Below are 27,910 nucleotides of genomic sequence, written 5' to 3' on the forward strand. Positions count from 1 at the left end.
GAAGCCAACTGACTGAGTAGTAAATACAGAAGAAAAAAAATTTTTTGTCTTAAAAAAAAATATGTCTTGTGTCAGAATGTGAAGGAAGATTGTATAAGACAAACTTGTGGGTATACAGTAAGTTGTAGAAGGCTTCAGGAATAATGGTTTACTACACCTATTCAAGCAGTGGAAACTGCTATTCTCAATTTTTTCTCAAGCCAATCTTTAATTGCTATTTTGGGACCATTATGAAAAGAATATTTCTCTTTTCTATGTGATACATAAATCTTTCTTTTGAGTGTACACAAAAAGGTTAGGTCATATTCTAGACAGTTATTAACTCAACAACACGGCACCCACCAAAGACCCATTGCCTATTCAGCCTATTCCTTGATCCAACAGCCAAGACTTATTCTCCTTGCTTCAGAGCAATTACAGACAGCCTCAAAAAAGTTAGTCAAAGCACCTGTAGAGGGTCACCTGTAAATCTGATGTTACTATGATGAGGAACTATCCCTAATGCTAACTAAAATACTAAACGTTTTTCTGTTAACTGATTGTGAAATACTGTTATTTTCTCCTCATGCTACCAACACTATTACCCATTGAAAAATAACCTTGTGGTTGTTTCTGTAGTTCAATATGTGTTCATGCCCTCAACAGACCTTTTGGACACTGCAGTCCAAATCCTGACAATATTTTTGTTGTTTATCTTAAAAATACCAGGTTAGATATGCAATAACTAGTCTATGGGAGAATCCAATTTTGTATGGAAACCAAACTGATGTAAGAAGCCAAACTTGCGGACTTTCCAAGAGCATGTCAAATTGCTAAAAATAAAAGGACTAAGGTATAACAGTGATAACTGTCATGCTTTTGGAGTAATAATTACTGGATGCTTTGATGACACCCAAAGAAATTGTCATAAAGTAAAAAGTGATACTATAGAAACCGGAGAAAATGCTTTAGCAGATCATCATGCAGGTTATTTAGCAGATCAACAAGCCATGATTTAAAACAAAATAGTGGAATGGCATGCTAAGTGGAAGAAATGTATCTTTCATAAGAACATGTCTAGAAACACATAAAAATTTCCTTAGAAATAAGAATTAAATAATAAGTTCTAAATATAATGAGCACAGTATTTTGAAATTAACAGTTAGGAAGAATTATTTTAAAAATAACTTGAAATTATTTATGAGTTACTTTTCATACGTCTACAGCAATCACTATATAGTATAAGAAGCCATTTAATAGCAGTTAATAGTAATACCAATCAATCCACAATAACAAACTTGTTTCACTTTCAGCTTTCAGTATGTGAAAGATAAGGTGTAGAAAGGTGTCATGTAACACATGACAAATCCTCAGTGAGGCTTATGGTCTCGCTCTTACATTACAATTCAGGAAAAATGGTAAAAAAAATGCAACTTACACTCATCTCGGAACCTTGGTTCTGCATTAGGCCCAACTCTACCAAATGTTTTTATGATTTCTGTATGCAAAGAATACTGGTCTTGATATTGAGGATCTTCCAGGAAAGAAGCCAACTGCATTTTCACTCTTTCCAGCAACTTAAAATTGAATATTGTACAGTCAAATTGAGAGAAGGATACACACTAAACATGGCTTGCATCACTGGATTCAAATGACTTATATCAACATAATAGTAAAAATTTGGAATTAAATAAGTACTTATTTAGTCTTTTGGCTCAGAAAAGATCTTAAATTTTTGTTTATGCTTGTTAATTCATTTTTTGTTTTTTAAAAACACAAATATTCCCTGAAAAACTGTAGAAAAGATCCCACAATATTTAGGGATAAAGATAGAGTTTTGATGATTTTGTATCTAAACTATAATTCTTAAAACAAATCAGAGTGTAAGTTACCCACTTATTCATCTTCTGAAAGCAATGAGTCATTAATGACTTACATCTTACTCATATTTCCCTAAAAGACATTTTTATTTTGGGATTTAAGAACATGTTGAAATTCTGCCAAGACTGCAAGCTTTGCAGAACAATGTGTTTTTTTATTTTGCTCCACCGGTGAAATATGTAAGTGAAAAAACGGAAAACATTTTTTCCCACAACTAACACGGTTGTTTAATTTTTGTTATAAAAAAAATCTATATGACAAAAAAATTTTATGGAACAGTTTAATATATATATATATATAATTTTTTTTGGTAAAATGTCTATGAGATGGAAAACCTTGTTTTCCATTTAAGTGGCTAAGTGATATGCCCACAAATAATTTACTTTCTAATGTATAGGGTTTTTCATTGTGTAAGGACATGTCCAATTTGATAATAAAGAATAAAATTCTGATAACTAATTTTGAGAAGTGTCTTAGAGTTAATGTTGCAGATAGAACCTAAAAAACTGAAAATTAAATCACAAGTTTCTGAATCAAAATACATATTTAGGGAGGAAGACTTTGGTAATCTGCTGAAGCAGGTGTGACAGAGGGTTGTCACAGTGATGTGTGCTACAAAAAGATGATACCAGTCTACGACATGACTTGCAGCTTGATTATCAATGACAGTTACAAGAACATAGGTACCCTCTAGCCTCCGTTCGTGAAACTGAGAAAACCTGTCTTCAAATCTGTACAAACTGGCAATTGGGAATATATGTAGACTATCCAGAAGTCTACTGGATAATAGAAGCCTTTGGAGCTAAATCTGCTTTGAAGGATTATTCAAAACTGCAATATCCAGATAGACTTAAAATAGAACATCTGAGAGTTGGCTTATACTTAATTTTCTAGTTGAGAAGAAAGACTAGCGATTGCCTTCGCATATGAAAATATACTTTTGGTAGGCTATCATATTTTCAAATTCTGAGATCCTCTTCTGGCCCATAAGTAACTAAGAAATAAAATGAAGGGTATGATGCTACTGGGTACATGTATAGTAATGTGTTATCATTACCTCAACAGTACATAAATAAATTCCAGTCATTTCCTACCTCTCTTTGAATAACTGTTTCCATAATAGTGCCAAAGGCTGGAATTGTGGCAATCCTGACAGAGCTGTTAAAATTAAAAAAGAAAGAAACTGAAACTTTCTTTGAGATGAAAAACTGATTATTATTAAAATATATATCAAAGTAAGTACAAGGTAAATATACTGTATTAGTCTCTAGCAATGACAAATTAAATTTTAAAAAAAGCAGACCAAGAAGAATGCTCAAAAAGACAGACAGGATAACTTAAGGTCGCAGTCTGTGAAACTCACAATTCAGGATCACTGGACAAGGTAACAAGGGCCGGAGCAACCCGCTTGTCAACTAACGCTTCACTCATGCCTCGAAGAGTCAGCTGTAAACCAGTCAACATGCAATAAAAAATGGTTTGGTAAACTGGAATGAGAACTGGGTTAGCTGTGACTGAGGATGGGCAGGCAGACTCATTGGCCTTTCTTGGTTTAGTCACCCACACGAGACATTAAAATGTTAAGCCTCTGGTTCATGCCACTATACTTACTGGTAACAACATGTTAGTGAGATTAGAGAGCATCCCTTCTTGGCTTGGAAGAAATAGTCCATCAGCATGTTTTAAGTTTTGGAAACGTTTATTGAGGACTAATAAATACTACTAATATATTCTTTTCAATATATGGCCTTGTCATTAGGCTTACTGTGAAGGTTGACTTAAAAAAAATACATGAATAGTAGTATAATAAAGTTTAAAATCAAGTAAGCATAATCCAATATTATTATTTTAAAGAGCTAAATCTAGTCTTCAGTGAATTTAAAAGCTGATGGTTATTTCTTGACAGGCGCATTTTGAAAGGGATGCTGAATGTAAAAGGTAGGAACGACACTTACATTTCAGGGTCACTGGAGAGAGTTATGAGAGCAGGAACAACCCTCTGAGCTACCAGAGTTTCATTCACCCCCTTCACCAACAGCTGATTGATCAGCACAGGGGGTATTCACAGGTGATGCATGGAAAGAGCAAACACAATGCCACAGGAAGAAGAAAGGAACAACCAAGAGAAAGAGAGAAACACAAAAGCAAAACCAAAATTAGAAGCTAAGCAAATATTGCTACTAGAGTGCTTTATAAAGGCAGAGAATGCTTAGGAGAAAAATAAAGCTTACACAGCCTAGCAGTCCCTGAAAACAGTTTGTTACCAATTCAATGACAGTTTGTACTTTTGGTCAAATAGTCTATGCAATTTCCATGTTCAATTTAAAAGAAAGCTTTACCTTTTTTTTTTTTTCTTTTAAAGAAACTAAAAAGACATACTGGGTTCTATGGTTAAATTCTTTAAATAAATCTGATATAATTTTGTTATGACCAACAGGGTACAAACTGGACTGTTTTTAAACCAAACTCAAATGGCTAGCAGCCACCACTAAATTGCTTCTGATTGTTCTGATGCAAGTAAATTTAAAAATCACATACAAAAATTCCCAACCTTTTACATCATGTAGCTTTATTCCTTGAGGTACAGAGATATAATGTAGCCTAGTGGAAAGTACTTATTTCATGTGGGAATCAGACCTGGGTTCAGATTCTAGCTCTCCACTTATTGGTCATGTGGTCTTAGATATATTACATAATCCCTTGAAACTCAGTTTTCTCATCTGAAAATGGTGACACTATCATCTACCTTAAAGGATCACTGTGCTACTAACTACACATAATATACTTAAATATTGTGTCTGACAAAGACTAGGCATTCAAGAAATGCAAGCTGAATTATTGTGACTACTCCAAGGACATAAGATTTGTGATATATTTGGAAAAAGAAATTATTAACTAAAAAATGTTTTTGTCTCGTCCAAGTAGTTAATGTTTACAAATAGTCCTTTGTTTTGCATTTCTCTAAAAGCTCAAATAAAAAAAAAATACAATGAGCACAATTAGACCTATTGCTATAATCTAATCATAAAAACAATTCATTTAGCAACCAACCCTAAATCGCAGAACTAGAGGACAATATTGAGCTGTACGCATTGTTTTTATAAAAATTACGGAATTTTATGAGTTCAACAGAAAAGGGTAACATCCTAATCCTACGTTCTCTATTTCAGAATGTAAACACAAATGCTAATCAATCTCTTCACCTTGTAATGGAACTAGTCCTCATGGAAGATGGAAGATGCTGTGGAATTTTTAGTAACAAAAACGCAACACTGTGTTGGGTTAACTATTCCTCCTACACAGCACATCAGAGAGCAGAGCTCCCTTTATCAGAGGTTTTTAATTTTACACTAATCTGTTACCATTTAACAACTGATACACTTTATTTTATTTTTTTTTTTGCTGTACGCAGGCCTCTCACTGTTGTGGCCTCTCCCGTTGCGGAGCACAGGCTCCGGACACACAGGCTCAGTGGCTATGGCTCACAGGCCTAGCCGCTCCGCGGCATGTGGGATCTTCCCAGACCGGGGCACGAACCCGTGGTCCCCTGCATCGGCAGGCAGACTCTCAACCACTGCGCCACCAGGGAAGCCCAACTGATACACTTTAGAATCTACTTCAGTATTCTGAAATAATTTTTATTTCAACAGAACCATGGATAATTTAGGCAGGAATAAAATGACAAAAGAACTTCTGTTACTACCTTAAACATTACAGATGTCAGGTAGAAAGAAATAGGGGGAAGAAGTTCAAATACATTATATACAACTTTCTTCTCTGTATCATTTTATAAATAAGGTAGCTTAGATTCGAATTAGTAAAGTGTATCTTGAAGTGTCTAACTTGTGCCAGCCAAAAGGCATTAAAAAAAAAAAAGGGATAATCCGGGGGCAAGTTAATTTTTCATTGCACTGGAGTTTTTAGGTTTAATTTAATAAGCTGGAAAATCGGAAAGCAAAATTTAAGAGCTATTAATTATTACACATTTAGACACAGTTTATCATTTGATTTTTAAACATGATGAGGTAAGTACAATTATTATTAATGTTTTAACAGATGAAGAAACTGAGCCTGAGAGAAGTTAAATAACTTGCCCAGGGTTTTAGAGCCCAAAAGAGGTAGAGCTAGAAAATGGACTCAGTCACATTTGTCTTAAAAGCCCATGCCTTCTTTGAGTTGTGGTCTTAATGTTACCTGATTTATCTCCTTATGATTGATGTAAGAAATCATTATATGAAGTTCTTTTCTGCATCGTTTGGGAAATCCATTATGTCACACTGGAAGTCACATAATAAAGTCTCTTTTATAAATCAATTTCAATAATAATTTGTTACATCAAGAATATATTGTCTCTTATTTAACAATGAGAATAATATGACTGATTGGATTTCCCCTTTTTGCCCTGCTGTCTGAAAACTCAGAGCTAAATTTAGTGTTCAATTTCACTAAGTATCTCATATTATGTTCCTGGTATATCCATTTATTGCTTTCTTCTCAGTAGTTTCTGGTCTCACATTAAAAAAATTAAAAATTTTAAGTGACCTGTTTTTTATGTTTTTATTTTGAATTAACTCATCTTGGGGGTGGGGGAAGCAGGCATAACTGTAAATTATAAAGTATTAGTATCAAAAGAAATCTTATGAAATAATTATTCTTTTAATACAATATTATTCAAAATAAGCCTCACTGACAAAAAAGTAACTTTAATTTTTCCTACTAATGACTTTTATTGGCATGCTCAGTAAAAATTTTTTTATCATAAATGAACTTGAAAAATCATTAAAATAAGTCTCTCAGATTAGACTCAGAAACTCATCATCAACTGAGAGAACACTGAAAACTGCTTAAGCATAGGTATAGTTTCCAACCAGCACTGACAGCAGACATAGAAACCAAAACCAGACAAAAACCACATGTAAGAAATAAGGCAGAAAAAACCCCACAGAAACAAGTAAAAAGGGAGGACGCTTCATTTTCTTTATTTTCATTTATATTGTATGCTTCACCAGTATATACATACATTTTAGAAATAAATGGTTTAAGAGAAAGAAATAGCTGTTATGGTCTTAGAATAAAATCCTATTAAGTGAGTACATTAAAGAAATAGGATACTTTTTTCTTTTGGGGGGGAGAGGAGGCTAAAGAAAAACCTTTTTCTTTCATGGTAATAATTATTTTCAGCATATTGAATAATCAAAAATTATTTATACCCAGAAGGCACTTATGCTAGACATCTAACTGAATTTTTAATTTGGAATTTATCTTGACAAAGAACATGTGATTAGTTATTTTTTATCAAATATGTATAATTGTGGGAATAACATGTTCAGAGGATTTTCAACCTCCTCATAAGGATGGAATTTTCTTTAGATTCCACAAATCTATTTTAAATATTTAAGAGTTTTAGAAGGTATATACTTCAAATCTGTCAGTGCTCTATCCTTTAGATTGCAATTTATCTTAAATTATGTAAATATTCTGAAATTCAGGAAAAATTGAATTGTCTAATTCTTATGAAAATAAGTGCTTTAAGATATTTTAAGAATCATATGTGTGTATTAAGGACAATTTTAGTTTGGATAAGTATACTTTTCCTAAACTATTATATTATTTTGTGAAGTAACAGCATATTAAAAAAACAGTAATCATAATGATAGTTAACATTTATTAAGCTCTTATTATTATGTGACAGACACTGTTTTAAGACCTTAAAAGTATTAATTCATTTAATATTAATAAAAATCCTTTGAGATGGATACTTATTATTATCATCTTCACTTACATTATAGATGAGAAAACTAAGGCACAGAGAAGTTTGAAACTGGCATTAAGTGGCAGAGACAGACACTGAACCCAGCCAGTATGGCTCTAAGAGAAGACTCAAGAACAGTAAATAACACTCTAAACCACTTTTAGTGCTCAAATTCAAGTTCTAGAAACATATATATATGTACACTAGGCTAACATATTTCCTCTATGATGGATAAAAAGATAGGTATTCCAATTTTCGTACTAAACTTGGGTAGGTGGCAATTTAAGAAAATCTAGTTAAATTATATGAAGTCTCTTCTGTCTTATAAGTCTACAGGCAGTTAATGTATAGAGATGTTGTTATTCCAGATATGAAAGGTGAGGGAATAATGAAGTAGGAATAATCAGTAAAATAAATATTTCCATAACTGCAAGTATGAATCCAACTATATTTTACTCATGAATCCAACTATATTTTACAACCTTAAAGATATCTTATATTGTTTTACTTTAATAGCTGTGTGCCTCAGTAAATAGAAAGTATAGCCAGGAAGATTTACATAGGATGGAAATTAAAATAAGATTTAAAAGAAATTCTGAGAAATGGAAATGATAATACAATAACATTCAAGGAACCAATAAGGCTAGAAAATAATCTGAAAAGTACCAAAGCTAAATTTCTGCCCCATCACACAGTACACAACTAGATACTCTTCAATGCCATAAAATATACATCAACATACCATAGTATGAAAAGCCTCTCTGCCTTTTTAAGAAATATTCCCTCTCCCTCTTCCAAAGAAAATCATTATGATCTGAACCAACAGAAGCATTTGTTTACATACCTCAAACATTCTAGCAGCAGTACATCTCACAAGTGCTGAAGTATGGACAACACCATACCACAAAACAGTTAACAATAACTCATGGTAGGCTGGATTTGCACTGAAAGAAAAAAAATCAATGCTAAAAGTGAGAGCCACATAGTTCTGGTTTAAAACATAAAAAGGTATATTCTTTCATTAAAGTCTATTTTGCCTTACTGGTGTATTGAAAAATACTACATTTATGAGGAATATTAATGATAAAAATATTGGCAAAACATATAGAATTAGTTTGTATGGTTTAATAGGTTACATCTAAGATTCTTTAAAAAAGGAAGTCACCTTATAAAACTACAAACTTTTAGCATATTCAGGAGTTATACTTTTAGTTTCTCTAAGTACTTGCAATTATGACAGATATTTCAACTCTTTAATAGCATAAAAGTTAAAATTATAAAAAAATAAAGTAAAATAAAATTTTTACTTATGAGAAAGAAACACTGGCCTAAGAGCCAGATGGGTAAGTTATAACCTCTGTGGGTTTTAATTTCTGCATCTACAAAAATCTGGGACAATACTGCCCTATTTATATCATATGGTTGTGTAATCAATAAGGATCAATAAGGATAACTCAAATCACCTATATGGAAGGGTAAGTTGGCTGTGAAGACTATCCAAATGTGGGACAGTATTATTAATAAACACATAAGTAAAGAATGAGATAAAACTACTTAAGCAGCTAGATGATGTGCTTATGAGGGACTAGGCAAATCAAATGGAATGGAAAAAGGAGCCTAATGAGCTGGCTTTCACTTGGGGCTCCTTTTCCAGTTTTGGGATACTGAATTTTCTTCAAATCTGTACTTGACTTTATTTCTCCAGCTGCTTCAAAGAAGATATGTCTGTATCCTTTCCCTCATTCTTTTATTATAATGCATTGATTACAAAATATTAAGAATGTACAAATAAGAAAAACCAAAAACAAACAAAAAAATCTTAAGTCTCAAAACCAAGAGATTTGGTGTGTATGCCAATCTTTTTAGACTAAAAGTATGTACTCTATAAATCCAATTTTAAAACTTTATATAGCTTTTAAAAAACTATAAGCTATTATTTTTACCCCAGTTCCACAAAAGAAGCTTTCAGGCTATCAAGAGGAGCATGAGATAATGAAAGCAAGGTCATTACATCTTCTAAGAATCCAATTAACAGCTTTCGGTCTTCTTCCTACAGAGGAAAAAGACTGATAATGAATTTCCACCCAGTCAAGTAGAACTAAAACCATAATTTCCTAACTATAATTACAAAATTTTACCAAATAAGGGGCAAATATCCTAATTTGGGAGCATTTTAATTAAAGATATTTATTAAGCATATCTATGATCACAATGGTGTGAGGACAAAGACTATCTTGATTCACAGATTTAGACCCGTGGTGTCCAATATGGTAGCCACTCACCACATGTGGTTACTTATATTTAAACTAAAAATGAAGTAAAATAAAAGATTCAGTTCCTGAGTTGCACTAGTTACAATTTAAGTTGTTTAACAGCCACGTGTGGTTAGTGGACAGCTCAGATACAGATTACTTACATCATTGCACTGTTGATTAGATAGTTCTGGTTTAAAACATAACAAGGTATATTCTTTTATTAAAATCTATTTTACCAATTTTACTTCCCATTAACTTTGGCTCTAAATACTTAAATACAAACCACTAAAATAGTTATCCTCCTAATAGTAGAAAATTGATATCTGAGAAATTATTAGTGGTGAGAAGCTTCACACTTGCTGAAATATAGACCACTGTGTTCTTAAAACAGTCACACCCTTGACTAAAAAATAATCTTTACTTTTAATCTTTCTTTTACAAACCATTATTTTAGTAATCTGAAAAAATATTTCTTTTTTCTTACACAGTACTGTATTAAGAAATATGTTAGAAAAAGCAGGTCTACTAAATAGGAAAGTTAAAAAAATAACTGTATGTTAAATTAACCTGAATCTGTAAGGGAGGGAATCTGACATTCTATCAGAAAGTAAATATATACAGAGTCAGGTATTTTGTCTTTAGGTCTTTATTAGCTCAACAATAAATGGCTTCTGTATATATCAATAGATCCATGAGGAAGACTAGATAACCACCTACCTTTTTTCTACATGGTCAGGTTAATTTAGAATGAGGTACAGATAAGTGATTGACAAAAGTAATGATCAGCATGAATAAAGGATGGACACAGCAGTTTTATAATACGCCAGTCTATTTAGGGAAGAACTTAGACACTGACAAACCAGCATCAGAGCTATGTTGGAATATAGATCTCACTCATTTATAGTCGCTTACTATATTAAACAGAGTATCCATAAATTTGGAAGATAAACTGTAAATCTGAAAAAACAAGTGTGAAATGAGACCTATGAAATATACTTCTAAATGAGCACGAATTCCTTTGATTTGAAAATTTACTATAATACTGTTTCTCAGCTTTGAAATTTAATACTGCTCATGTATTTGATTCAAAATAGGTTTTGTTTACCAAAGCAATCAGGGTGTGATTAACTCTAACAGAAAATTTGGTTTAGTAAGAAAAATATTAATAGCTGGTGTGGGCAATCTAGGACAGCCACCTCAATTCACATTTTGTAACCAGCAGGAAAGTTCTTATCTCTTTAGATATTTGGATTTCATATAGTGGCTCAAAAAGCATGTCTTTATTCATTTATTCAACAAACCTATACTGAGGGACTACCATGAGGCAAACCTTGTACTTCATTATGCCTTAAAATACCATTTATGGTGAAAACCAACATACTAACCAACTGCCAGAGCTTAAAAATGAGAGAGAAAAATATTGACATCACACTTGTTATTATGCGGAAGAGCTTCTACAATTACAGAGGAAAATGGTATTCACGTTATTGTGCCTCGTAATATGTGCTAGGACTTAATCTCCATGAATTTAAGAATAACAATAAATACAATCTGTTAAGGTTACATGACTTAAAATATTCTAAACACAGGGATTCTCTGTGTATACATATTATGGAGTAGTCTTAGAAACTAGTGAAGAAAAGTTTAAAAAAATACTGTACTACTTTAACAGAGTTGGAGCTTCTGTTTCAAGGTATCATATGATGCTGTAGAACTATATTTTAATATTATAGGATGGTTCAAATCTATTTTGGAAGAAGAGTGCAATAAATATGAACTGCTTTACTCTGAATACAAAAGGCAAAAGAAATTAGGTATTAATCGGGTAAATTTGGGAAAAAAGATCTTCCTGTTTGCTTCTCACATTCTAATTCCTAAAAATGCTTTATCTTGAGTCCGTATCTTCGCCTCACAGGTGGAACTGCCTCACACTTAAAAATGACTGATGTGCCTTAATAAACATAATATGTTTACTTAAAACAATGTTAAGTAGAGTGAGGTGGTCTGTTACATTGGAGACCACCAATGAACCACATCTCCTGGTTCATGCTCTCATTTATTTCCCTCTTTTTGAATCTGGGCTGGGCCTGTGACTTGCTTTAAGCAACAGAATGCAGTAGTAGTGATGTGTTAATTCCAAGCCTAGGCTTTAGCCTAGCAGATTCTGATTTTGCAATTTTGGGAGCCCTGAGCCACCATGTAATGAGTCTGGCTCTGCTGTTCCACAGGCCCTGAGGACAGAGAGAGGCCCTAAGACTACATGGAGACTGAAGCTCAGCCATCCTTGCTGAACCCCCTACCAACCAACCAAGTGAATGCAGCAACACAAGCGACTACCAGCAAGAAGAGACGCTTAGCTGAGCAAAGATCGTGAGCAAATAAAAGAGTTATAATAAGCCTTTACGTTTTGGGGTAATTTATTATGCAGTAACAATTAAGAAAAATAAAGTATTACTAAAACATACCTTACTAAAAATGATGATATAGTATGCTACAGCATTTTGTAGTTTGCTTCACCTAACACATGCGCTTTGTTGTTTATTAATGAAAAAATTATCAGGAAACACAAAGAAATTACTAAATAAGTGCAATCTAACACCTCTAACAAAATATCAAGAAGCACAGAATCTCTAAATTTATTTGTCCAACAGAGATTTTCCTCAGAGACTATTACTGAAATATGCTCACCACTGTAAATTATTTATTGAATGAAATGAATAAATAAATTTTGTTTTCACTTATGGGTAACATTTTCAATTATAAGCACATTAAAATACATAATATTAGCTATCTTTCTAAATAGAAAGTGCTTTACATTTTCCAGCAAAAGAATTTTTCCCTTACCTGAATATAACACGTAAGGACTCCTGTTGCATAAATGGGGACAGTAGCTTTAGTGAGGACCCCATTTCCTGCTGAGGAATCTAAAATCACAAAAACAATTTTAAAAATCTGAGTATGCTTTAAATGTAAAGCAAAAAGTCATAAGACAAATTATATTTAAAATTACAACTGGTTACAAAGCTTACAAATAAATATTATTACTTTAAAAAATATTTTGATTAAAACACATATCCACTGGTGGTTGTGAAAATATTATACAACTTAATACTTTTCAGAGCCATTAGCATAAACAGTTTTGATAGATGGGAAAAACTTTAATAACCAAAATGAGATGCTCTACTGTTATTTGCACAGTCAGAAATCAGAGCTTTCTTTAACACTCTCCCAAGTGCCCGTATAAGCAGGTCTTCATAAATTGTCAGGTTTTCAATTTGCAGTATTCAGTAAAATGTAAAGGCACTCAGCTGAAAGGAGGCAGCCAGATATACATTTTACCTGCTTCCAGATACGAGATACTATTTAGTTTCCAGTGCTAGCCTAGTTCCAGAGCTCCTCCTGCGTCCTGTATAGGGATTTTCAGCCAGACAGAACCCTGATTGTTTTCATGGAGTAGGGAGGCTAAGTAAAGCATGGGGAGAGGGGAAAGCATCCAATCACAGGTGAGTGTCCTGTGACTACTGTAACATAAGAGATTTTCTTATGCAGCAAACGTAGATGATTTAAAAATAAAAATGTTCCAGAGGTGATATGACAGTTGCTATTTATAGTACCACAGCTCTTCACTTATTGATTTTTAGGCACTGTTTTAAGTGCTTTACATTTACTTTTATGTACTCAAACTTTTAAAAATTACTTTTTATCTATTTTTAATATGGTTTTAAATTCTTTTCAGAAAGTAGTACATAAAGAAATTGATTTGAAAAAATGTATTTAACTGTCCTGAAAGAAGTTTCAGCAAAAAAGAAAGTTCCATTTTCATATCAATTCGTATTTGAGGTTTGTTTATTCTCTTGGTAAGGGTAACTTTTTCTTTTGGGGAGTACTGATGTTGGTTGACTGTGACTATGGTAGCTGAGAGGTAAATCTGAGGCTAGGAACATAAGCTTAAGTTGAATTCACAGATACAGACTGTATATACAGTGATTATATACAATAATCACTTCCTATATGAACAGTTAAATATTCACAGCTAACTAATAATTCTAAAACCTATCAGTTTCCAAAAATATATAAATATTCTTCACCAATTTATCATCAGAATTAATAATTAACTAAAGAGATAATACCAACTATTAGGTATTCCAAGCATTAACCCTTTAGAAAGCTATTAAATATAAACTTTGGGAAGCATTTGTCAAAAAAAAAATCTCATCGACATTTTCAAACTTAAAGGGAATCATTTATTCATTCTCTAACTATCTCTGAGGACAGCCCCAAATGGAGTTTTTCAGATGACTCAATTCAAATCATTAAGGTAGGACTGAGATAAGAATTACCTATACATTCAAAATCAACCAAGTTTAAAAACAAAACAGGGGGGCTATACATTTTTGTTCCTAACATTTTTCACAATTCGTTCCTAAGAAATTAGAAAAATACACATGGACATAAGATCCACACATAAAGGAGTTCTTAGGCCAGTGGTGCTACAACTACACTTCTTATGATAGATAAGTGAAAACTATGAACAGAGGGGCTGGAGCTGCCCATTAAAGCCTATAGTTTCTTTAAAATCTCATGTTTCATTTAAAAAACATATATGTGTATCTTGTATTCTCTTCAATTACAATTTGTTTTAAGTTTGAAAAGTTTTAAGTAACTAATTATGAATTAGATGCTCTTTATTTTTTCCTTTTCAGTATCTCGAATATACTACTTCAACTCTCCAAGGGTACAAGTACTCAGCTTGAGAAGCTCAGCCTTAGGTCAGTTTGATTACGGTGAAGGTAGATATTTACAGTCAAATTGACAAAGATTAATCTTACTGCCACCCCATGGGAAGAATATTAGACGTGGCAGAGTTGTAAAACCAAGAATTCCGTAGTATAAATCTTCCTTTTCAATTGTACTTGCTAGTTTATTTATACACTTCACATACAATGAATAAAGTATTTTGCTGGAGTAAAGAGATTCAATTGTTTTTAAAAGTAATAATGAACAAACTTACCAATATTTTCTTCAGACAGTCTTAAAATCTCCTGGAACTGAGGTTTTACCTAAGCAACCCAAAGAAAAGATCCAGAAAGTCTCAAGTTCAACGGACCAATCAATGGTTAAATAAATAAAATGTTTACTACCACTACTTATTTATTTATTTTGTTTTATAGACCGTTGATTCAAGTCAAAAACATAACAATTCTTAAGAGCCATAGGAAAAAAGAAGAGTTAAGTTACTGAAAACAACACCTTTTAGAGATAAAATATTTAAAAGAATCAATTCAGGTCAGCAAGTTTTCTGAAGGGTCTTTAGTTTCCTTCACTAAATTAAAATAATTTCCAAGGTGATTTTAAGTGCTTGAAATTACTACCTCCTAAAACTGACCTTGATGTTAGAAAGGGTATTTAGGCAGATATTATATGATTAGAATTATTGAAAAAATTTACTGTATATAAAAGGAATGAAAATGAAATTCCATTCATTTAGGGTATTCAATAAGTAACATATTCATCATGTGATATCCATTGGCTTAGGTTAGTCTTTAACTTCTTTAAAATTTAACTTTAAACATCAAGTACAGAATTTAACATTAAAATTTTAAGTTAAAGCAAATGCTTGTTTCAATTTTTTATTTTTAACATTATTGGATTTCAGATTTCAGGCCACTGAAGTCAACCACTTACTGTTAAGTGCTAAAATGAACTCCTAATTGTTTTTGTAAAAAAAGTAAAATAAATAACAGCTACTTCTTTTGGAGATGTCAAACAAATTGTGCCAAGCGTGATTACCAGTAAAATCAAATCATATTTGTTTAATAATTACATGTTAGTGAAAAATGTAAAATGATTTTGTTTCTTCTACAATAACATCAAGCTCTGGTTTTTGTCCTCCTATTGACAGGTCAGGCATATTAATTTACAAATTCAATTTAAACTGAGATGTAGACCACTGTGAAAAGATTAATCTACAGAATCAGACTTATAGAATTAAATGACACTGAAGGAACTTCTTCATTTCACACATGGAAAGATTAAGCACAGATACATTAAATGATTTATCACAGGATACAAACATAACAGGGTCATAACCCATTTTCCGAATTCCGTCCAGTCCACTATACCAAACTGTCATGCTCTAAATGTTTCAGTAACTACAGGTTTAATAGTAAAGAGCTACACAAAATTTTTACCTTTTAAATGTCTTGATTTACATTTGATTGTAGCAATGACATCTTTTTATGTTTTTATTAGAGCTCTAAAGAACTGACTTAACAATATGCTATGAAGACAAATGGATTAACAGGATTGAAGAAGAAAGTGGGACCTAAGGACATTCCAATTTAATATCTAAAACTACAGAATAGCCTAGATAGGCAAATGTGACAGTGATTGAAATATGTAGCATTTATCTCAAGTGTCCATTCTATTCCAAGAGCTTGTATCTTGTAGCAAGTATTCTATACAAGCTGCTTTGATTCTATAATCACCTGAAGTTTTGACCAAAGCATGCTGAGCAAATGGCTGCTTCCTGAATCTGTGGTAGATGGTAAAGTACCAGAAGTACATTCAAAGAATCACAGCTGAGTCCCCTAGCTGATACTTCCTATGCTAGAAAGCTTTGAGATATCCACAGTGAGTAGATCTTATAACCAAATCTGGATACAAACTAAGTTTTGGCTAAATCATCTTCTGAAAATCAATAAAGAGAAGAATATTACTGACTAGAATTTTCTTTTACTATCACAGTTTTCTAAGGTATTAAAAGATAATTTGAATAAAGGAAGGGCTCACGCTTTTATTTACTCTGCTATAGCATTAATTAACACATTACATTTCTATGTCTCTTGCATATAAGAAAACATGGAATACAAGTTTTTACCTTAGTGTTTGTAAAAATTTTGCCAAATGTCCGGCAAAGGCGCCAGAAAAATCTGGAGAATTCATGGACACAGGTAGTTGAAGTAACATTAATTTTGCCAACTATTTCTATAAGCTGTGGCAACCTGAATATGAAAGGAAAGAAAAATAGGCAGGGGTACAAATAAATTATTGTTTCCTTGCCAATTTCTGAAACAATGCAAATCTAACAATGTCTTCTGTTCTGCTTTTCATAGCTGGTAAAATTGGAATGCAAAGGAGTTGTTTGGAACCCTTTGCAAAGTCTTCAGTTTATATTCTATAAATTTCTTAAAATACATTTTAACTGATTGCCATAAAATATATGGAATCTTAATGGTAGGGTTCTAAGTATGGAGTTAATGAGACTCAAATCAATGGAGCTGATATTTCATACAAGAGCTTGGCTAACATGGCATCATCCACTTTAGCCTCAAAAATGAAAAGTCTGGATGTAGTTTAAAATCCATCACCACTTGTAGACAATAAGGCAGCAGATAGGTCTTCTGACATAATACAGCAGCACCATCTTCATAGATAAATAACTACGTATCTAGTAGTATAAATCTCCTCTCCTAAAGAAATTTACCATAGATGATGCCAAGTTATGTTTTGCTATTTTTTTTTAATATTTTGTTATATTTTGTCCCTCAGTGCCCAGGCTAAATATAGTGAGCTACCTTTCATTCAGCTGATTGAGATGTACCAAATGAATACGGAGATGGTAACTTACAATTGATTGACAACCCATAGTAAACTCTCCCAGCCTGTTGTACCCTCGTGTTCCAGCTGGTAATCATAAAGTTGTAGCAGTACTGCCAATTGCTCACGACTTCCAATAATAGTAGACACATCTTGAAGAGGCGACATAGGCCGAGGGAACCTAGTCACTATAAAAATTAGAAGCAAAATAAATCACATAGAAAATGACAGTTTGGAAAGTTAGCTATTCTGTCAAAAGAAAAGTAAGGTTCTGCCTCCTAATATTTATTTAGCTTATTATAGACTTTAAATATAAAACTAAAATATATTAATTAAACCATTTTTAGAAAAAAATGAAATACAGTTGATCCCTGTACAATCAGGGTTTAATCTGCCTACAACTTACAGTCGGCCCTCTGTATCAGAGGTTCTTCCACATCCACAAATTCAACCAACCACAGACCATGTAGTACTATAGCATTAACTATTGAAAAGTATTCACATATAAGTGGACGTGTACAGTTCAAACTCCTGTTGTTTAAGGATCAACTGTAAATTTTTGTCATATGTGAACAAATTTAGCAAATCTCAAAAATTAGGACTTTATGAGACTAAATAACTAGTAAATGAATATTGTAATGAAAGAGCTTGCCAGTGAAGAGTAAAATTTCACTTAAATTAAAATTGGCCACAAAATAAGATCTCAGCTAAAATATGGATTTGAATCTGGTTTTAAAAAAATAGAAATACTTGTAATTCCACCAGACTGTTTATGTCAAAAACTAATAACTATGATAAAATATTTCCTTCAGGCAGCAAGAAACTAATAGGTTGACAGCAGGGAAAAACTGTTTAATACCAGAGAATAATGACCTAAAATACATTAAAATTTGAGCTGAACAGGCTTCTTACGTATTTAATCTCCAATATTAAATGATTTATTTAAAAAATGTTCCATAGTTTGATAAACATTAAGTTACTATAAAGTGTTAAAACCAGTGACCAGTAAGATAAAGCAAAATTATCATTAAAAAATGTATTATAAATATTATAACCAGAGTCTCATGTATATACTTTAAAAGTTTTGGGGGAAAAACTGAAAAAATTACTTTTAAAATTATGTAAATAAAACATGAATATACACTAGTATACTGTAAAATTTGAACACATCAATAAAATCTATGATTCTACAGATCATAATTAGATTCCAGGTTATTAAAGAACAGGTCTTAGATGGCTGTTAAGTGAGTAATGCTACCAACAGCTCATTAACTGTTGAACAGAAATTCCTAATGGCCTAGCAACTCCTGCATAGAGGTTAACACCCTAAAAAGACACAATTAAGGATGCAGCATTTTCTCAAAACATATTAATGGTGTAATGATAATTATTAAACTTAAGAAAACATGAAATAACTTTAAAAGTGCTCAAAGACAAAATTAAGATGGTATTGTCCTCCTATGCTGCCCAAGGCTTTTAACAATATCTTAAGTACAGATAAAGGTTATCCCTTGCTAGCTGAAGTCACCTATTTGATATCATAATACACACACAAACAAACAAATAAATGAATTTAGGTAACATGGTATCCCATACTATCTGAGGTTTCTGCTTGAGTTGTCATTATCTCAACCTAGGAATCAAATAGATTTGGATGGTGAGGGATATCTGTACTTCATACTTCTATATTGTTGAAGCATATCTGATAATTTCAAAAAGGATTATATCATATTGGTCACAATCTGCGATACTATGATGGAATGTATCAATATATTATTCCTTCAAAAATACTGACAAATTATTGAAAAATAGTGGAACAGTTAAAAGTAAATCAGATAATGTCAAGATTTATTACAGGCAAAGTGAGGTCCGAAGATTTAAAGCTAGGTCCAACAGAAGCAAAACAATGTCAAGAAATAAGCAATTACTTGGATAACTCAGTTCTAACAGATAAGCAATCAGAATGGTTCAGGGATCTCAAAACATTATTCTATTTAAAAAGATTTTAAAAAATTTAAGCATCTAACTTGTAACCATACAGAAGAGTCCCCAGAATGCCATTTTAATAGGTATTTTATTGTCAAAAAATTACCACAATTATTCAAATCCAGCAAAATAACAACTGTTATGACTCTTCAATGTATTTCCCTCTCACTAGAATGTAAGCTCTTCATGGCAGAGATATTTGTCTGTTTTGTTTATGAGTGTATCCCAAGTGTTTAAAATAGTGCCTGACATAAATATTAGCTAGTGCTCTGGAATTTTCATAATGTAAAAGAAAACTATTAAATCTTCACTTGTAATAAACTGTATCCCAAATTATACAGATGTACATACAGATAGACACAGAGACATAGATATATAGATAGACTATATATATAGATAGATCTATATATATAGAGAGATATATAAGGATGTAATATTTCCTCATTTATAATAAATGTATTATAACCTACATGTGAGAATAATAACATTAACATTTACAGTTACTATTAAAAGTCAGAGGGTCAAATTAAGTCAATAAAAACTTAAAAGATTATTTTTGGCATGATAAAGACATAATCACAAGGAAAGGTCACATAAACATCAGAAGGAATATGTTCAGGATGGTAAAGTAGTTTTGAAAATTTTCTATCTAATCTCTAACATGTGCTTGGCACGCAATAGGTGACATTTAAGAATTATTTGCTAAATGAATGAATGATAGCAAGTGCTGTGGGTTGAACTGTGTCTCCCTTAAAAATTTATATGTTGAAGTCCGAACCCCTAGAACCTCAGAATGTGACCGTATTTGGAAATATTGTTGTTGCAGATATAATTAGATAAGATGAAGTCATACTGGAATAGCGTGGACTTCTAATGCAATATAACTGATCTTATAAAAGGGAAATTTGGACCGAGACAAGTGCATGTGTGTGCACACACACACACGGAGAACGGAATGTGAAGGTGAAGGCAGAGACTGGGGTGATGTATCTACAAGCCAAAGAACACCAGAGATTGCCAGCAAACCACCAGAAGCGAGGAGAGAGGCATGAAACAGCTTTTCCCTCACAGCCTTCAGAAGGAACCAACCCTACTGACACCTTGATCTCAGACTTCGAGAGAGTTCACTTCAGAACTGTTAAACAATAAATATCTGCTGTTAAAGTACTAAGTTTATGGTACTTCGTTATGCTGGCCCCAGCAGAACAATACAGCAAGATAGAAAGAAAAAGAGAGGGAAATAGAAAGACAGGAAAGTCCCTAGGCAGATGAAGTGTCTTAATGAGTGAAGGGGTAGAACCTAAAGTAGCCAGCTGTGAGCGCTTTATGAAGATTTATCTTAAAAGTTTGAATTTTCATTCTCCTCAATATCATTAAAAAATATTAAACTAACTCTACCCCATCCATTCTCAATTTTCGAAGTAAAACTGGCATTCTAACAGTATACACCATTTTTATGCTGTGCTTTGTGTATTCTTGGACACACTGCTTCATATCCCAAAGATTATAGGTAACCCTGTTTACTTTACATGAAAACTATAATTCTAAAAACACTGTGTGTTGATTTTCTCAATGTTATAATTCTTTTGTCTATCAGAAGCCCGTAAGAGACACGGCTAATTCACAAATCTGAAAAAGCTGCAAAGGAATCTCATACATAGTAATAACTTGTCTGTAGCCGTTTATCCTGGGGGTTAGGTGCAGTGGGGCTACCACGTACCATGGATCAAAGGTCACTTACTAGTTAGCTAGACTTTGAGCTAAGAAAATACTGGCTCTTGCTATCAATTTCATGTATTTCTGAAAATAAATCATATTCTTTTTTTGGAAAAAAAAGAAACTGTGCTGCATATGCTTATATTCCTATCAAGGACATAGCAGGAAAGAGTAATTACATTTACCTTCCCCTACTGAAAATAAGATGAAATAGCTGGGGAAGAAAAAATATAAAGAAAGTGGAAATGAAAAGCTTCATAAACTGGTCCTGGTAACTATTAATTCAGCTCTATTAATGAAAGAAAACGCTTATTTCTGTCTTATAACACTGAAAAAAAGGCTATAATAAAAGGCTCTAGATTAAGAATGGAAAGAAAGTACAAATATTATAAAATACTACCACGAGGCTTATCCATAAAAGATGAAGCCATATAGTTCACCCCAGATACCATACAATCTACGACCATGCAGTTCCACATGTATAATACATTTTAGTAATTATGCTGTCATATAAAGTGACTTTTACATTTTTAATCAGAAACGATTCTTTGGAAAGCTAAGCTGTTAATATTCTACATCTTCCTCCCATAATTTAAGTTCAGTACCTTCTATCTGTGGCACTTCACCATGAAGCTTGGCTTTGCTGGAGAAAGGTGCGTTCTGTAGCACTAATGCAAAGAGAGATGGGATCAAGGACTGCAAGGCAGACAGATACATGTGGAGCTTATGTTCATCCAGCCCGTGCTCTCCTTCCTGAAATATAAGGAGGTGAAAGCTAACTTTAGACTTCTGAGGTTATGTATTTATGATGTTCTTCCTTTCTGTGGCAAACAATAAGACATTTAAGGACATGTATGTTAGACTCAAAGCATCACACCTAATGGAGATGACCATGAATCTTTTCTGAATTTCTCTGAGTATGAGAAAATGTGAAGTACTAAGGCATTGTGGAAGTAATAGAATCTTTTGTATGGAAAACTTTAGGGTGAACATCAGTCATTTCATTTGTATGGAACTTCTTTTAAAGGTCTTTTTCTTTTAAGAGTGTCTTATCTTTTGACATTTTATAAGTCAGGTTAAAGAAATTAAAGTGAGCCACAGGAATCATTTTAAACGCTCAACTGCTAAATGAGCAGGAGTACTTGCTATTCCTAACTTCTTTTATAGATTTGGTGACAACTGTATTTGCCAGCATTGGAAGCACTTTAAAATAATTCAATGTATAGATAAAATGTAGGAGAAGAAATGTCAAAAGAAAACAAAAGAAAGAGATAACAGAAAAAAAAAAGAGTAAAAGGATCACTATGGTACACAGAAACCAAATATTAAAGTGAAAAACAGAATCATTAGAGAGGAAAGCATTTATTGCTGTTCAAATCCACTTGAGATGTCATTACTATATTATAAATAACAACTGTGTCAGAAATATCAGATATGTTAGTTTTTTACTATCAAGTTCTAAATTAGTTAATTTCTTCATGTAAGAATTACCTTGTGTGCTGAATACTGCAGCTATGTTTAGCAACAATGTGGAATTAGCTGTGTTATGAAATCGAACTAAAAAAAAAAAAACAGGTACAGGGCTTCCCTGGTGGTGCAGTGGTTAAGAATCTGCCTGCCAGTGCAGGAGAAGCGGGTTCGAGCCCTGGTTCGGGAAGATTCCCACATGCCACGGAGCAACTAAGCCTGTGTGCCACAACTACAGAGCCTATGCTCTAAAGCCCGCAAGGCACAACTACTGAGCCGGCGTGCTGCAACTACTGAAGCCCGCACGCCTAGAGCCTGTGCCCCGTAACGAGAGAAGCCACCACAATGAGAAGCCTGCGCACTGCACGAAGAGTAGCCCTGGCTCGCTGCAACTAGAGAAAAGCTCGCGCGCAGCAAGGAAGACCCAATGCAGCCAAAAATAAATAAATAAAATTTTATAAAACCCCAAAAAACAAAAAAACCAGGTACGGATAATTCTCAGATAGAAGGAATGCAAATATTAAAAAAAAAATACTTAAAAAAATTCCCTAGGTTTCATAAAAAGGAGTACTTCAGTATAGTCTATTTATAGTTTTCTTAACACCCATTTTGAAATTTATAGAAAAAATAGCCCAATTTTTAAATTAAATGAATACACGTGTATACATATAAGACTATCTACAGAGTAGTTAAAATACATTATGTTAAGAGCCTTTAAAATCTGGGGGTAAAAAGGGCAAGAGTTTGGTTTTAGAGACTGATATCAGATCCTGGTTCTGTCATTTGACAGCTTTGGGACCCTGAGCAAATTACTTTAACACTCAGTTTCCACACAAAAAACAAAATATAATTCAAATGGTTATAAGAATGAAATAACATACTTTATAAAGTATCTACCTTAATGGTACATAATCAATACGCATTAAAGAAATGTTTTTCTTCTAGACTTTAAAAGAGACTTTTAATACAAAAATTAGAACAAGAAGTTTCTATTGTTTCTTCAACTTTTCTTCAATTCTTTTACTTGGGAAGAATGGAAAGTTCCCTTTAAAAAGTCAGGACATGAACTACTGCAGTGAAAAAAAGGTAACGCATTTTGACACTGTATAAATAAGAAAACTTTAGAGACTCATATTTTAGTTATCTCTGCATTCTGGGAACTGATGCTGACACTTTATCTAAAATATTTAAGTCTTCAGAAGAGGCTAGGAAGAGGTAGCACTGTGAATAGTATACGAGTTAGTGCCACAAAGGTGCTATTTTAGCTAAAAAAAGGCAGACCATGCTCTTTCTCCTCTAGCTTCAGTCAAGCAAAACTTCCTCAAATCTCCCTTGGCTCCAGACCAACAGAGTCTTTAACAGGTAGTTAATTAGAATGTTCGCTAAGTGGTACTTTCTGTCTTTGTTCCCCCAACATTCTCTCAAGATGCCTTAGAACACACCTTTTAAATTTCTATTAACTATATAAATAAAGGAAGTATTTACCCTGAGAAGTTTTTCAATCTTGTTCAGCAATGTAGGTATAAGATGAGACTGTAAATTTCCAAGTTCTGTAGTCCAGGCAGCATAAGCTGGTAAAAATACTTGATGTGTTGCACTAACTACTCTTTCTGAGGGGTCACCCAAGGCTGACAGCAACAGTTCAAAACCCTGCCAAAAGGAAATAGGCAAAATGTAGATTAAAAAAAAAAAACCTAGAAAACATAATAATATGTAATAAATATACACTGCAGTACATGTAGCAGACATTTTAAGCAAGAAAGAAAACCATTCATAATCCTATCCTTCCCAATTTCTTTAAAGAAAAATGTCATTTATCCGTTGATGGGAAAACCAAAGAGAAAGGGTGGTAACATGGCATGCTTGTTGCCAATTTACCGCCAGAAAGCTGTGTCAGATACTATAAATGAATCAAAGCATCTCCTCCTTGAAATAGCAGAACTGAAACCAGGCAGCCAACTTCAACTGGTTAAAGTTGACACGTCTGCCATCCCTACTATAGATTATAGGATATCTGAATCAGAGATCTGGAATATTATACTATTTGGAATTTTATAATGAAATAAATGGGATTCGTTCTGAAAAACATACCTGTTGATATTTGTCTGGATCATCAATGTATCCCATAATGATACCGAGGCTTTTGATCACAGCTTCTCTTACCAAATCTGCCTTATCTTCCATTAACATCTGTTGCAACATTGAAAGAACCAAGGAGCTACGGATTTCTTTCTGAAAATAAACAGGAACATGTTTTACTATTTATTTACACTAGCAGCAGAAAAGGATAGAAAATAATGAGATATCCATGTATTCAAAATCTAGATTAAATATATATTAACATGTTGCTATGTTTGCTTCAAGTCCTCATTTTTGAAAGACATAAGACATTAGAGATACAGCTGAAATATCACTCTTCTCCACCCTCTCCCCCTTCCTCCAACTCCCTCTCTAAAGATAACATCTACCCTGAACTTGGTATTAATCATCTCCCAGCATATTTTTGTATTTTTACTAAATATGTGTCAATCCCTCAAACCTTTACAGTGCCCTTTTGGCCAATCAACAGTCAACACTCTGCTATAAACAGACAATGACTCTTCTACCACTACCTGTACAACTCAGATAAGAGCACTGACAGTCATAACAATAGGAGGGATTACAAAAATCACTCTGGTAAGCAAAACATTTGCCTGGGGTAGGAGTGTGGAAACATAAAATCCTGGTGTTCTGTTTTCTGAAGAACTGAGAAAAAATATTAAAACAGGATGATGAAACATGAGAGTAAACTTTAAAAGTGCTTAAAAAACTGTGTTGATATTTTCAGATGCTATTTAATATAATGTCAACCACTGTTGTGTCTTAATTTCACACAATTTTTTCCCCATGGTTTTAGCCTAATTAATGTCTGAGGTTAGAATAAAGTGTTATTGTTATACAAATTCTTGCCCTTCCTTCTCTTTTTTTGTACCATTATTGTAAGTTGACAAATTTATAAAATTCTTTAAACTTGTTTAAGTTACTTTTACATATAATAGTTAAAATAAAAGGATATGATCATTTTCATAAATTTACAGTGTGATCTGGTATGCAAAGCAAAGTCTTAAAAGACATTTTTAAATGACCTAGCTTTTGTTTTGACTTTTAGAGACAAAAATATATGTTAAGTTTAGCAAATTTTGGTTACATTTAGGTTGGTGAGTATGCCTTTTGGTACAGCCTTGTTTATTTATCCTTTAGGCTAAAATTGCTCCCCCCAATTTTTTTTAAAGTGTATTAAAAGGGCTTTTTGGTTAATATCAGCACAGGCAAAAGGACAGAGGTGAGTAAACTTCAGCTGGGTATTTGCTTTGCAATGATCTAGCCTGAGGTCAACTGTGGCAGTTAGTTTCAGTATGCTAAGGGAACCCACAGGACAAGTCAGGATGCTTTACTCCATTTAAGCCATGACCACACTGAGGTTTTACTGTTACCAGTTACAGTGGGGAACAAGAAAGTGGAGGTCCATGTAGGAAACATTAAGTCCATTATTAATACTGCTTAGCATTCTAGTACTAGGAGCAGTGTGGAACAGTTTCCTTCTTCTTTGATAGCATGTGATGTTCATCTCTGTCTTGGAACAATAAATAATAGGATGCTCAAACTCACTCATGTAGCACAACAATAAGATAATTTTCTCTTAAAAGACAGGCGAACATTAAAAATAAAGTGATTATGCCCAGTTGAAGTATGGTAAGATAAGAACTCTAACGCACTGTTGACAGGAGTACAATCTGTGCTATCTTGGTTGGGGGCAATTTAACACTGTCAAAATTAAAAATGCAAATGTTAAAAGCAGCAAGAAACACAGGTATTAATGGTTTGTGAAATTTAAAAATGAAGATTCCCTTGTGTACATTTTTAAATTTCACATACTGTTAATATCTCTGTATTTTGCTTCTTTTAACACACAGAGTAATTAATTCTGGGTAAGAAAAATTTAAAGGATGTAAAAATGCAAGCTGGTAATATGCATAAATTTTTATTCTCTGTAAGTATTAATTAAAAATCATTACCCAAAGATGTAATCTTTGGGGATAATGACTAGGGTCAGGGAAGTCTTTGACTTTCATTTTATTCTTTTCTATACTGCATGAAAATTTATTTTTAACAAAATAAAAAAAATGTTACTGGGAGTGAGACTATGAATTATTCTTTATATTCTTCTGAATAAAAAACCAAAATTTTTATTTATTTATTTTTTAAATTTATTTTATTTATTATTTTTGGCTGTGTTGGGTCTTCGTTACGGTGTGTGGGCTTCTCATTGTGGTGGCTTCTCCTGTTGTGGGCCACAGGCTCTAGACGTGTGGGCTTCAGTAGTTGCAGCACATGGGCTCAGTAGTTGTGGCTCGCGGGCTCCAGAGCACAGGCTCGGTAGTTGTGGCACATGGGCTTTGTTGCTCCGCGGCATGTGGGATCTTCCTGGACCAGGGATCGAACCCGTGTCCCCTGCATTGGCAGGTGGATTCTCAACCTCTGGGCCACCAGGGAAGCCCCAAAATTTTACTTTTTAAAAAGACAATTGACTATTGGTTTCTTACTCTTCACCAAAGATTATGAGGTAACAGTAAATGCAACATAAACAGCTCCTGTATTATACAATTCCAATTTTTGTACCCCTTTAAAAGAACAATCTTACAGAAAGGACCCTTTAAGGCAGGGGTCAGCAAACTTTCTGTAATGGGCCAGATGGTATATACTCTTGGCTTTGGGGCCAAAAAGTCTCTGTTGCAGCTATTCAGCTCTGCTGTTGCAGTGTGACAGCGGACACAGACAATACACAACAAATGGGTGTGCTTGTGTACCAATAAAAGTTTATTTATAAAAACAGGGTGTGGACTAGATTTGGTTCCAGGCTGTATTTTGTCAAGCTCTGCTTTAAACTATCGTTGTTTAAATTAAAATAATTTTTGATGTCACCTCATTTCTCTACCCCTTCTAAGCCCTTGACCTATGGGAAGATACCTAAAAGGGGCACAACAGTGCAGTGGTCCTCAATCTTTTGGTGGCAGGATTCCTTTAGTCATTTAAAAATTAATGAGCACCTCAAACAGCTTTTGTTTGGGTGGGTAATATCTATTGACATTTATCATATCAGAAATAAAATAAGAGAAATTAAAAATGATTAATCATTAAAAACAATAAACTCATTAAAGGTTAACATGAATAATGAAATTATAATTTTAATGAAAATAATCAAAAAATTAGTGAGAAGAATGGTGTTGTTTTATAT

At 33.1% G+C, this 27,910-nt stretch overlaps 1 protein-coding gene across 4 annotated transcripts in view; it reads right to left on the reverse strand.

Annotated features, from left to right (window-relative positions):
* The window catches only part of RELCH (RAB11 binding and LisH domain, coiled-coil and HEAT repeat containing), a 117,151-nt gene that overhangs the window by 21,121 nt on the left and 68,120 nt on the right, over positions 1-27,910 (reverse strand). For 3 of the 4 annotated variants that reach the window (XM_060120957.1, XM_060120955.1, XM_060120956.1), the window contains 12 exons: positions 24,727-24,867; positions 24,121-24,285; positions 21,774-21,921; positions 17,498-17,654; positions 16,748-16,871; positions 14,879-14,927; positions 12,712-12,791; positions 9,556-9,662; positions 8,457-8,556; positions 3,816-3,898; positions 2,955-3,018; positions 1,418-1,556 (listed from right to left, as the gene is read on the reverse strand). In XM_060120957.1, coding sequence (XP_059976940.1) covers positions 1,418-1,556; positions 2,955-3,018; positions 3,816-3,898; positions 8,457-8,556; positions 9,556-9,662; positions 12,712-12,791; positions 14,879-14,927; positions 16,748-16,871; positions 17,498-17,654; positions 21,774-21,921; positions 24,121-24,285; positions 24,727-24,867 — 1,357 coding nt within the window. Of the gene's footprint in view, positions 1-1,417; positions 1,557-2,954; positions 3,019-3,223; positions 3,307-3,815; positions 3,899-8,456; positions 8,557-9,555; positions 9,663-12,711; positions 12,792-14,878; positions 14,928-16,747; positions 16,872-17,497; positions 17,655-21,773; positions 21,922-24,120; positions 24,286-24,726; positions 24,868-27,910 lie in introns of all 4 variants that reach the window. The other variant, XM_060120958.1, reaches the window with a different exon arrangement.

The sequence above is a fragment of the Lagenorhynchus albirostris genome, chromosome 14 (assembly GCF_949774975.1).
Source record: "Lagenorhynchus albirostris chromosome 14, mLagAlb1.1, whole genome shotgun sequence".
Taxonomy (NCBI): Eukaryota; Metazoa; Chordata; class Mammalia; order Artiodactyla; family Delphinidae; genus Lagenorhynchus; species Lagenorhynchus albirostris.